Source organism: Cydia splendana, chromosome 24, assembly GCF_910591565.1.
Source record: "Cydia splendana chromosome 24, ilCydSple1.2, whole genome shotgun sequence".
NCBI classification, from domain to species: Eukaryota; Metazoa; Arthropoda; class Insecta; order Lepidoptera; family Tortricidae; genus Cydia; species Cydia splendana.
The window spans coordinates 6,986,347-6,999,986 of record NC_085983.1 but is presented as its reverse complement, the minus strand read 5'-3'; the positions used below and the strand labels follow the sequence as shown (position 1 = coordinate 6,999,986).

At 41.7% G+C, this 13,640-nt stretch overlaps 1 protein-coding gene across 1 annotated transcript; it reads left to right on the top strand.

Annotated features, from left to right (window-relative positions):
* The first annotated feature begins 3,924 nt into the window (after positions 1-3,924).
* LOC134802503 (mitochondrial ribosome-associated GTPase 2) lies at positions 3,925-13,431 on the top strand. Its single transcript, XM_063775183.1, has 8 exons — positions 3,925-4,241; positions 5,474-5,600; positions 6,733-6,860; positions 7,826-7,904; positions 8,361-8,468; positions 9,764-9,850; positions 10,633-10,778; positions 13,165-13,431. Exons 1-8 carry the CDS (start codon positions 3,972-3,974, stop codon positions 13,321-13,323), a joined length of 1,104 nt encoding a protein of 367 aa, XP_063631253.1. The 5' UTR covers positions 3,925-3,971; the 3' UTR covers positions 13,324-13,431.
* The last annotated feature ends 209 nt before the right edge of the window (positions 13,432-13,640 follow it).

Sequence of the window (13,640 nt, the reverse complement as noted above, 5' to 3'; positions counted from 1 at the left end):
AAAAGAAACGCTCACAAAGTAGCGTTAAAACTCCATGTCCTTCTCCCATTCCTCTTCAACCAGTAGGTAAAGGTGCAGGGCTGCGAGCGCGTCCTCCACCGAGCAATGGTCGCCAACTTGTATATCCGTTTTCAGGTATTTCTTCGCTAAATACTTTAGACTCGGCTTAGTTGTACTCTGGAAAACAAAATATTTAGGGTGAGACCAAGCTAATTCGGCAGCTATTTTGCCAAACCAAGCTATTTTGATAGCACAGACTGTGCAAGTGTTTATGTATACTGTTTTTGACATTTAGATTTTATTCTAGAAATTCTAGACTAGTATTTTTATACAATTTTTTTTTGTTTAACGATCTTTTTGTGAAATTCTTAGTGTTAAATTTGATCTGTATAATAATCCAATGTAATTATGGAATAATATTAACATCAATAAATTGCTCTGATAATTAGATTAAGATAATATGTTCCTAATAACTATTCATAAGTGCTTGTTCCTAGGCCTGCATGAATAAAGTATATTTTGACTTTGACTTTGTGTTATTTTAAACGTCAAACTTCTATGAAATTATGACAGTCTGTGCTATCAATATTGTTGCAGAGTTTGATCTGACTAAGTCCGTATGAACCTCGCCTTTCAACCAAGTTTCCGACGGTCCAAGACAATATTTCCAACGCTATCCTGCTACATTACATAACACTACTATTCTACAATACACTGTTTTCTTAAAAGGTACTAACAATAAATTAAAAATAAGCTGTAGTGTATTAACACGTTCACTGCCAAGAACACGCGTAAGTATGTGTGTTCATTTTGTACTGGAAACGGGGCGCCCGGCAGCGAAAGTGTTAAGCGTGTTCTACCATCTCCACCTTACAGAAAACCGCAGCCAAATAACACTAGACCCTACTCATGTTCATACTTGTGTTCTTGCTGGTGAGTAAGGTTGTCAGTTATCAACGAGGGTGCGGAGTGTTGGCGTCGGCAACGCGCATGTAACACCTCTGATGGAGTTGCAGGCGTCCATAGGATACAGTAACCGCTTGCCATACCGCTTAGGCGGACCGTATGCTTGTTTGCCACCGACGTAGTAACGACTAACTTGTAACTTACATTTCTAAAACGCTTGTACAAAGAGGTATCCCGAATATCGTTAGCCGGATGGGTCATTTTCAAAGCTCTCAGGTCAAACTTCAAATCATGGCCAACCAAAATGCAGTCTTGAAGAATTCGTGCCACCTCCTGAAAACATCAAGTGATCATTACACTTTTAATAAATAATAAGTTTTTGGCCGAAATTTTATTTTTGGTACAAGCTTTTATCGCTGACTGTACTTTTCTTACAACAGACAACTAATACTCATCGAGGCAATTCTAAAAACCCCTAACACAATTAGGTTGCGTTGTTTCATCACAGAGTTCCTATGGCCACCTCCTGTCTCTATCATCAGATCAGCTCGATGGTACCATAATATTGCATTGTCATCCGATTTATACATGCATGCCAAATTTCAGCTCAATCGGAAACCGGGAAGTGGATCAAATTTAATATGCAAGATTTGATTACAGACAGACAACGGGACAGGTGAAACTAAATAAAAGCTTGATTTATTTGCGTTTTTATTTCGGTTGGAGTGTGGGCACATTAGTTAATTGCATGCAAAAAATACGCAAGTATAACGGGTTAGCACTAATTGACAAAGTAACTCCTGTATCTATTAATTACTTTAATCAGAAACATAACTGATAAACACGCAAAGCTTAATGCAGATGGCGCGGCAATGTGTTTAATAGCAAATCACTTTGTTTGGCATGACAAACCCTAATTATAACGGGTTCCGTACCCTCATACATAAAAAATACGCCAAGAGCATGTCGGACCATGCTCAGTGAAGGGTTCCGTAGTTACCATTCTGCCGCAGAATAAGATCAACGGGGGCTCTTAGTAAGAATCATGTGTAGGTACATTACAACCATAAGTTCCTTGGCAGCACTTTGTAAAACTTTTTACTAAGAAAATAAGACTTTTTGCAATAATTCAAAAACGGCTGGACCGATCATGTTCGCTATAGTTTTGAAAGTGCTTTTTTACGATTTTTTTCATATTTTTTGGACCCATGGCACATGGCATGGCATGGCAGAGGGGGAGTCACATCAGAGAGGGAGACATTTTTTTTTTTTTTCCGGAGCGATTATTTATGGACCCATGGCACATATGGCATGGCATGGCGGGGGGGCGAGAGGCACATTTGAATCCATGCAAAATTGCAGCTTTCTAAGCCGCGGGCGGACGGACAGACAGACGGACACTAGGGTTTCGTTTTTGTCATTTTGACTATAGAACCCTAAAAACGAGGATAATTGGGTAAATTGTCCAATCGAACTGTTATTCTAGTATCTAGGATATAATATAAAAAAAAAGACTAACCTGTCTGACCTCATCAAATGACTTCCTGGCTCTAGCGAGATCCTCTTCTTGTACTCCACTCCATCGCGTCCTATAGTCTGTTACCCGTATATGTGGCTTAACATACTCATCATAGATGAATCTTTGTCCGACGATGGACACTCTTGCAAGTATGTTCACAGAGCCGTTAGGGCCCCCGCCGACACTTTCTGTATCAATGGCTAGAGTTCGTTTTGGAGAAAGCGATTTCTTGAGCAACCAAATTATTGTAACAGCGCCACCAAAGATTATATATGGGAGCATATTATTGAGCACGGTTTAGTTGAGAATGTGAACTGAATAAGTCTTTAAGAATATCAAGAATATCTTTCTTTTTAGGTGACTCAGACAAGTTGTTAAAGGGGTGTTTCATATCTATACCGCGTTGCCGTATTGTTTGAGCATTTGTGGATTGCAAGCATGACAGCAAAGTCCTCTGATTGGTTGATTCTGAATAGGAGTTGAAAAACGCTTCAGTGTTTTGACAGGTGTTTTTTTTTATACGAGAGTATTGCCTAGTTAATGGGGATTCCCCTAATAGTATCACGTATACTGGGTCAAGCAGATCTTGTCAGTAGAAAAAGGCGGCAAATTTGAAAAATGTAGGCGCGAAAGGATATCATCCCATAGAAAATTTGAATTTCGCGCCTTTTTCTACTGACAAGATTTGCTTGACCATCTATAATTCACGTATGCAGTAGTGATTTAATTCTCTTTGGTTTGCACAATTAAGTGGGTCTCTAGACGGGTCAATCATATTGACAATTTGATCAGAAATTAAATTATCGTCAGCCCACCCATTTCATGGGTCTAGCGAAAGCGCTATTATTGTTTGTCCTTGTCACAGTCTCACATTTTTTTTATTCCCCACCGTAAATTTACTATGGATTATGGTAGCTAATTTATGCACCAGGCAAAAATGGAGGTGGGCAGGCCACACTATAAGATGCAAAACAGAGAAGTGGAGCCAAAGAATTCTCATGTGGCACCCTACAGATGGATCAAGATCGCAAGGCCCTCAATTAACACGATGGGAAGACGAAATTATACTCACAGTGGGACCACTCTGGACAAGGGTGGCAAGAGAGAGGAAATACTGGAAGGAGTTGGAGGAGGCCTTTGCCGACAGGCACACTGAACCAAGAGACTTCATATAAACATTCAAAACTAAAAACCAACAATCATGTTCAGAATAAAGGGCTATATAAATAAATAAATAAATAAAAAAATTTATGCACCTGTCCACTTTCGGTCCAATGTGCATTGCGGCTCGCTATCTCAGCAAAATGTGAGACGCAAATACACATTGAGCCCACTCCACCCACACTCGTGCGCGAATCGCGGCGCGAAGCCTCGAACGAGAGTGTGGAGGGGACTTTAGACCAAGATATTGGTCAGACCACTCTTAAGAATTTTTTATGGAATTTCTAAACGCAAACTGTCACATTGGACAAGTAAGAAAAAAACAATGACATAACCTCAAAACGAACCTAAAGTTGTTTGAAAACTTTTATTATAGTAACTAAAAATGAGGCTTATAAACTTGCTGAAAACCCTACAAATCACGACTATAACTCCAAAAAGATTGTATTCTCAAGAGTTCATCCCTAAAGCATTGCGTAGTTTGAAAGGGAAGTCGACTAGGAATACTGTGCAGTTCTATGTAGATTCCTTCAGAGTTAGGGCTGTGGGTGGGAATGGGGGGAACGGGTGTATATCGTTCCTGAGCGCGTGGTGTAAGGAGCACGCGGGACCGGACGGGGGAGACGGGGGTCATGGGGGACATGTCATTTTTCAGGTTAGTAACTTAGTATTTCTCAGGTACCGGTAACTTTCGATTTGAAAATTCGTTTATCATCGCTCCATCTCTAGTGATACATATAGACCCGAAGTGAAGGTCCCTAGTAATACTTTGTTGTGTTATTCAATTCATACTTGATCATTGTGTGACAATTGACAAGTTGGACAACCAATGCACCAAGAATGAATTGATAGTTGTTTTTCTCTTCTTCTAATATTATAATTGAATATTATGGAAAAAATTTACACAAATTACCAAGCCCCACCTAGGTTAACTGGAAGAGATCCCTCTTAGGGATAAGTTCGTCCTTGTACTATATTTATGTTCTATCTGATGTACCTGTATTCCTCTCTTCCGTACAATAAAGTGTTACTTACTTACTTACTTAAGCTCAATAAGGCTTGTGTTGTGTTGTAGTTTCATTACATTGCATTATTTGATTGGTCAGCTGAGTTAATGTAACCTCAATGGTCGGCAATGTAACTAAAATCTAGAGATGCAACGGATAGTTGTTTGACCAGATACGGGATACCGGATATTCAGCCTGACCATCGGCCGAATATCCGGTATCCGGCTGCCGAATATTCAGCCAGCAGAACTATACCTTCATTTCGGTTTTTCAGGTGCGCATTCTGCAGGTTTGACCTGTTTCCTAGTGAACGTTCACGCGGACACATTTCTAGGTTCGATAAGAGTGCGCGTGCAAGTCAGTGGAATGTTTAAATTGTTTTAAAATAATAAACAAGTACGATTATGATCAAGACTGCTTCTTAAATCCAATTAGTTTACTCCGAAATCAAGCAAAGTTCCTATCCGGTATCCGGCCGGATATTAAAATCATGGCCGGATAGGCCGGATACCGGATAGTAACCGAATATCTGGTGCATCTCTACTAAAATCGCATGCGAGTTCATGCACCGTCTAAATAAGCCCTAACTCAGGAGAAATGTGATGAATACACAAATAAATGCCCATACCAGGATTGACACCCGGGAGCTCTTGCTTTATAGGCAGAGTCCTACCAACTATGCTAGGAGGCCATTGATTAATTATTCATTAAATTTAAGAGCTGGGCTCTTGTCGGTGCAACGTGATGAAGTTGTCTCCACCTTGGTCGGTCCGAAGGCAGCCCTTTAGTGTCCTGGTACGACACGGCCAGGCCTACATGCTATCCTTTACTACATTAATTAATTCTACATTCATTAATGAAATGGTTAATTAACTTTCAGGCTACACATACGGTGAAGAGTTTGAACCATGTGAAGGCAGTGACGCAAGCGCTGCACGGGGGACGAGGGGACAACAAGGACCGACACGGAAAGAATGCTTCGCATGTTGTGGTGCCTGTGCCGCTGGGTAAGTTTCATTTATTTATAGCCTTATATGAGTAATATATTTTTATATACTATATCTATAGTTTTCCTTAATCTACGATAACCGATTCTGTGTGCCTTTGGGAAAAGGCCTCCTCCAATCTTCTACAGTCTTCCTCATTTTGGCTTAATCTGGTCCATGTTTTAGGGTAAGATTTATTATAAACTGAAAGAAGAAACAGTGACCCAGCCCTCCAGTGGCTGAGGACTGAATCAGCCGGCCGAAAGGCTTAGAGTCAGTGGGGAGACACTCCTGAATTCGGTCAAACTCGGCTCAGCATGAGCTTAAGAATGAAATCCCGTGAAGGACCGAAAGGAACTAAATCTTATTGCACACTCTTAATCGGTCTTTAGGTCCTTTAGTTCAGTGGGATTGGAGAGCGCTTGAATGAGTGAAACGGTAAACGGATGGAACGAACCGGTTGTCAATGTCGCTGGCACGAGTGTGAACGAGACAAAGAACGACGTGACACTCCTTAACCCGTAAAATATGAAGGAAAATCAAATAATTTTCGATACATATTTTTTTTAACTGTGTTAAGGTGTTTTAATGTTTAACATCGTATCGTTCAAGTTGAATTGTATTCAGTTACCAAAGATTGGAAAGAAACCAATGAAAAATCGACTCCTATTCATTCCTGGCTCTCAACGACCGAACTGAACTAAAGGAACTAAAAGACCGAACTAGTTCGTTTGACCGAGAGCGGAGCGCTCTCTGTAGTGACTGAGCAGGCACAAGCCTACTCAGCATTGCTCCGAGCAATTATTAGGGTTGACACAACTTGACGTCCCTTTGCGTGCACGACCACAGATAAGATAATCACTTGAATTTTGATAACCCTAAATAGTCGAAAGTGATGCCATAAGTTAGAAAGGGATATCATTATTCGACCCTGAATCGCTGTCAAACTTCGGTTTTGTAGGAAGTGTCCTTTCTGTACGGTAGTACTATTACTTATTCTGTGCTAGAGTGCAGGGTGTTAGCCACGTAGGCTGAAGATGCTGGTTCGATTATGGCCTTAGTCAATGGAGAGCTTGTCCTGTCCTATGACATCACGTTACACACTGTTAAGACTTGTTACTGTGTAAGTGTGTAATAAAATTATTGATTACAGGTACTATTATCCGGGACCAATCAGGAACTGTGATTGGGGACCTCAGCGCAGAGGGCACGCTGTTTGTGGCGGCGCGGGGCGGCGCCGGCGGCCGCGGGAATAGGTTCTTCCTCACAGACACTGCACAGGTACAGTAGAACCTCGATATCACGAATCTTAAGGAGCGTCAAAAAATGGTGTTAAAGAGTTTTCGACTTATCGTCACTACTTTGAAAAAATCTCGTATCTCGCACCGCTACGCAATGTTAAAACGCAGTAACTCTGTATGCATCCCATACATAGTTACCACATTTTTCTTTTGATTGACAGAAGAAGAAACAAGTTTTTTTCAAAGTAGTGACGATATGTATAGGGGGTGTCGAGTTATAGAGGTTCTTATAGGTTCTTATTCGTCTTATAGAGGTTTAGAGTTATGAAATGACTGAAAAATTCGTATTTGAGAGGTGTGCGCGCGAAATCGGCTTGGCATGAAGTCACAGGTTTGTTTAACACCCTTAGGCCCACTTGCACCATCCCGCTAACCCGGGGTTAACCGGTTAAACCGTTAACCTAGTGTCAAATTGTACTGGTAACCATGGTAACTCCAGGTTTAACCTGTTAACCCCGGGTTAGTAGAATGGTGCAAGTGGGCCTTCGCGGCTCTAACTCTGTCTATCTGTCAAGTCTGTTTTAAAATATGTCTTCTTATTTATTTAATCTTTATTGCACAATACATGATAGCACAAAAGGCGGACTTAATGCCGCAAGGCATTCTCTACCAGTCAAACCATTGAGCTAAACCAGAAAGGGCAGAAAGATGAAGTAGGTGCAGAGTCTTTTAAAGTAAAATGAACTTGTAATTGAGACATTAGATGAATATTGCTATCATGATTCGGAACCGGTTTTTTGTTCATACAAAAAATACCGGTATTATTACGTTCTTTGCTTTATTATTTCATTTTTGATGGGTCAATCTAATAATACGAAGTCGTTACCTTGATTCAGTTCTGCGGGAAGAGCATTTTTTTCTTAAATATTGGGCTAGATTGGGATTTAAAAAAAAACCGGTTCCGAGCCCTGATTGCTATATTGATAAACTTCCTGTCCGTTACAGGCGCCAGATATAGCGGAGCTCGGCGCTATCGGAGAGACCAACGTTTACACACTTGAAGTACGCTCCATGGCGCATATTGGTAGTTATTTAATTTATTTAACACATTAAAAAAACTATTACAAAAAAGATATTTTCCGTTAATTTAAATATATATTTCATACGAAAGAAAAAGTGACTGACGTGTCCAGTGCCTAGGACTAGGGGATCGACAGTGTTTTTTTGCAAGGGTCTATAGGGCCGCGAGTTCAAGTCTCACTCGAGGCAGTCAATTTTCCAATTTTAAATCTATCTAATACCTTTAAACGAGCAATTCTTGTTTATTTATATATATATTATATATTTTGGGGATCTCGGAAACGGCTCTAACGATTTCGATGAAATTTGCTATTTGGGGGTTTTCGGGGGCGATAAATCGATCTAGCTAGGTCTTATTTCTAAGAAAACGCGCATTTTTGAGTTTTTATATGTTTCCGAGCAAAGCTCGGTCTACCAGATATTTTATTGTAAGCTTAATGAGAATGATGTTTGTGGGCAGGGCTGCTGGGGTTCCCGAACGCGGGCAAGAGCACGCTGCTGCGCGCCCTCACGCGGGCCCGGCCCACCGTGGCGCCCTACCCCTTCACCACGCGCAGACCACACATTGGTAACACTAATATTTTAATTTATTTCATTACGTAAGCATACTTAATTACAATAATCTGCTTACGTAATGCCTGAACGACCCCTAATTGTAATCCCATATAAATTCTATTAAAAAGCCAATAAGTGACTCAACCTAAGTGTAGATTTAGTCTTTCACCGCCGCGCCGGCACGTATGTACGATTTTCGATTCTCTGCTCCTGCGGACCACTAATGTCCAAAAGAAGTACCTACCTAGGGCGACATATACTGGAACCCTATGAGGTACAGAGCATTACGGCCCAAGGAATGGAATTTCCTGGATTCAACGGGCATTAGTAGTGAACTTTAAAGGGCCGTCACAATAAATCACAGCTTGGTCGAAGTGTCACTCAAAGGCCCACAACACCCCAATAATAATAATGTACGATTTTCGTACATATCTAAAATCTAGCGCAGTGTTCAACATGTCAATTAATATTAGAATAATTTGTTTGACAAGGGAGCAAATTTGTTGTTGAACTCTCGTGACTCTAATATTAATACCCGAGCAAGCGAAAGATTCCAAAATTGATGAAAATTAGAATCTTGAGTCCCCAATCCGCATTGGGCTAGCGTGGGGACTATAGCCCAAGCCCTCTCGCGCATGAGAGGAGGCCTGTGCCCAGCAGTGGGACGTATATAGGCTGAAATGATGATGATGAGAATCTTGAGCGTTGCGAGGTTTTCAAGGCACGAGGGTTAAACAAATTTTGCCACCGAGTGAAACACATAATTTTTCACCACACAAAGAAAATACTAACTGTAAAATATCAAACAAAATCAAAGCTAATAGATGCAAAATGGATGTTATTAAATATTTATCATTCAAAGTCATCACTTAAAAGTCAATTCTACCAGCAAACATAAGAAAACAACTCAACATTTGCATTAGATTACTTTGCCTCACATGTGGATAAAATGCAACTTTCTTATCAGTTTTTGAACAATCAAGAGAGCCTTTACCAGCTGGTGTGGTGAAAAATAATATAAAAATCAGAAATGAGGGCACAGAATAAATAATAGTACTAGGTACAGAAGACCCTCTCTCTAACAAAACGCGTCTGTTACAATCACGACAGATATGACCGCTAGGTGGCGACAGCGCCAGCGCGGCTTATGGCTAGCCACCAAAAGTGGTGTGGAACGGATGTACTTGTAGCTGCCTGTAGCAAAGCGACGAAATCGCGGAGTGAGCCACGCCTGACGAGGGGCAAAGCTATCTGTCTTCCTCACTAAATAATACAAGATAACGTGATATCTATTTCTTTTTCTTTCAGGGATGGTCCCCTATGACGATTACGAGCAAGTGGCTATAGCGGACCTGCCGGGTTTGATTCCCGGCTCACACAAGAACTATGGCTTAGGTAAACATAAGTTGAAAATTTCACAATTTGTGCTTTTTAGGGTTCCGTACCCAAAGGGTAAAAACGGGACCCTATTACTAAGACTCCGTCTGTCCGTCAGTTGAAATTTTCACAGATGTATTACGGTTGCCGTTAAAACAACAAATACTAAAAACAAAAATATAAATATTTAAGTGGGGCTCCCATACAACAAAGGTGATTTTTTTGCCGTTTTTTGTGTAATGGTACGGAACCCTTCGTGCGCGAGTCCGACTCGCACATGGCTGGTTTCATCTACTCGTCGACTTTAATGGTTGAATTAAGACTTCCTATTGTATACTAAACTGTAATCGTAATCGCATACTTTTCTCTATTATATGAGCTCCCGACTCAACTGTAATGACTTCTAACAGTTCTAACTAACATTACACTTTAGTCAAGTATTAGTACATTACGATACAAGTGCGAATTACCTTTTCGCACTTGTATTGTACCTACAACGTTTTACAGTACATATGTATGGCCGTTTAAATTTTCTACATATGCACGTATACTAGTTACCGCACTAGGACGGCATGCTATGCCAACTGCCTCTGGTTTATTCCTCTTCACCGTGGCGACACGTGATTGGTCCAATTTATTTTACAGTAAATATGGTGCTAATTTACCGCCCTAGTGCGGTAACTAGCACTAGGTTAGCGATCCAGTGTCACGAGTTCGAGTCTCGCCCGAGATAGTAAAATTTTCCACCTTTAATCTTTTTTTTTACTGTATCCTGATAATATTACCTCTCTCTGTGACAGGAATCCAGTTTCTCCAGCACGCAGAGAGGTGCCGCGGCCTCATATACCTCCTGGATGCCACCGACGCCCCTCTAGAGCAGCTGGAGCATCTCACACATGAACTGACGCATTATAGTGCCGAGCTGGCGAACCGGCGGAGTTGCGTGGTAAGTTATAGCGTTTACAACACTGTCGAAATAGGGAGTATGCTGCAGTGTTCTACCACCAGAGTGCAGCACGCTGCATGAGCGGTGCTGCGGCCTCATTTATCTCCTGGATGCCACCGACGCCCCTCTAGAGCAGCTGGAGCATCTCACACACGAACTGACGCATTATAGTGCCGAGCTGGCGAACCGGCGGAGTTGCGTGGTAAGTTATAGCGTTTACAACACTGTCGAAATAGGGAGTATGCTGCAGTGTTCTACCACCAGAGTGCAGCACGCTGCATGAGCGGTGCTGCGGCCTCATTTATCTCCTGGATGCCACCGACGCCCCTCTAGAACAGCTGGAGCATCTCACACATGAACTGACGCATTACAGTGCCGAGCTGGCGAACCGGCGGAGTTGCGTGGTAAGGCATGGCGCTTACAACACTGTCGAAACATTGACGTATTATATCTGTAACGGCTCGGCCACGACATCGAGCGACTTGCGACGGCGGGAGCGATAACCATAGGTTGGAGCGTGACACAGCGATCGGACCTTTCGCTCCAACCTATGGTTATCGCTGTCGCCGTCGCAAGTCGCTCGATGTTGTGGCCGAGCCGTAAGTATTATATGACTGGCCTTACAGGCACTAAAAATGGTACTAGTTCAGTGGTGTCACTCACGAATTCGAGCCAATCGTGCAGTCTAACGCAACTAGTTGCGACCAATCGCGCGCGTGATGCGGACTCATCAACCAATCGTGTGCGTGATGCGAACTCATCAACCAATCGCGTTGTAGCGATGACACACCGCTGTACTGCCCCATTCTTATTGTCCGTAAGGCCAGTCCTGAGATATATACGACGGAGGGCGGCATGGGTGTGTACAGGATGGCGGGTGGGCGTAGTAGTATATGTATTACTTCCCAGCTAACTCAGTATGCTACCAGTGCATGAAATAAACATTCGGACTCGTTAACCATACCAGTGCCCCACTAATCACTATTGGAGTGTATTTGGATTAAACTCAAATAAAAGGATCACATAAAATCTTCAAGTCTTTATTCAAGTCAAGCTAGGCCCGCTCCAACCCTACACCTCTGACCCGAGAAGATGTAAATCCTTCTCAATTGGAGAAAGGTATCCCAATATGGGACCGGCAACAAACTCGGCGGGACACATCTTTTCAAAACAACACTTCTTCTCTTTATTTTACAAAGGTAAGCTAAACACACGTTAGAAATCAAAATAACACTTGGAATAAAACACTTAGCTAAATCGTTAAAGAACGTTGGAATCTATAAGCTTTCAGAATAATCCTTCAGGTATAAGCCTTCAGGAACGTGGCGAATCAGGCACGAGGTTGGTTAACGTCCGATCGCTAGCGCGGTCTGATCAACTCTGCTGGCGGAGCCACACCGCTCCCGCCTCGAAGTCAAGTTGGCAAACCTGCTCGACCGGTCTACCAACATAACGACAAAACTGCTACCTTGTACCGAACTTCACCCAAGTTAAATCACTTGACGTTCCAAAGCATTCTACCTGTTATCTTAGTTCAACAATACGCCAATAGAGGGCGTTACGAGTACTCTCTGCGCAACTTTATGAATTTCGTTACAACCAAGTAATACGTAGTCAAACATTGCTAATCGACTTTCTACAGGCGTCTAAAACTATGAACTGTAACGCTGCAATACGTCCTTCTGGAGTCACGCTCCGACATATACGTCAATGTGTGTAAAGTGACTTTCGAAAATCTCGTAGTTGGGCGAATCAAGTTTAAATAATGGCTTTTCTATGTAATGTAAAGAAAGAGTGGTAACTCCATACATCAGTTTTCTTACCATAACGCGCGTTATTTCGTAGTCGACATCTAAAGTCAAGTAGTGGAATTATCAGTACCCCTACTTGACACCAGATGTCACAAGTGTAGCTACTGACGAAAAATGTACTACTAAAACAATTTACAACTAACATTATAAGCAGAAGGGGTTGAAAATAGGCTTCCAGTCAATCCGGTTATAATACTCGAATTAGCTGAAAATGGTTGAGCATTTGAGTTTTGGTTCGCCGAGACATCTAATGTCAACTAGCAGCACTGATAAATTTCGCTACTTGACGCTAGATGTCGACTACGAAATAACGCGCGTTTTGGTAAGAAAACTGATGTATGGAGTTACCACTCCATCTTTATATGGTGTATGTCAAAAGTCAAAACATTCAAGGCCCAAACTCTTAAACCTATGTAGGTATAGGTATATTAGAAGTCCGATTTCTTAGTAACTCCGGCGACATTTTGAGTAACGCAAACACTCAAAACTGTCGGTCAAAAGGTTGTTTCGCCGAAAATCCTTGCCGCACACCACTCTAATACATTGAAATTAAAGTTTTCTATTTTTATTTTTAGGTGCTGAACAAAATAGACCTACCGGCAGGGCGCGCGGCCTTCGAGACCATCAGCAGACAACGAGAGGTGCTCGGCATCTCCGCCAAGACTGGGCTCGGCCTGCAGCGGCTGCTAGCGGCTGTTAGAGAGATGTATGACAGCGGGAGTACTGAGTCATAACAAGAGTTTATAAGACTAGATAACCTAAATGGCTAAACTGAAAATCGTAGTTCAATACCAAAAAAAAAGTAAGACAATTTTGCCACTTTTTACTAGCGCGTCTTGTATTTATGTAAAAATAAGTAAAAAGTACTTTTTTAAGTTTAGTTGGCTATAATTATGTTTAACCCATTTAAAGGCATAGTGCACCTAGCGACCACATACTCGCCAATAGAATTTCAACCTTAGGAATCCGATTTAAGGTTCATATCCGATTGGTATTTCGAGAAAAGTTACTTATCATTAAATGAATCATCAAAGCTGCATACATTTTAATA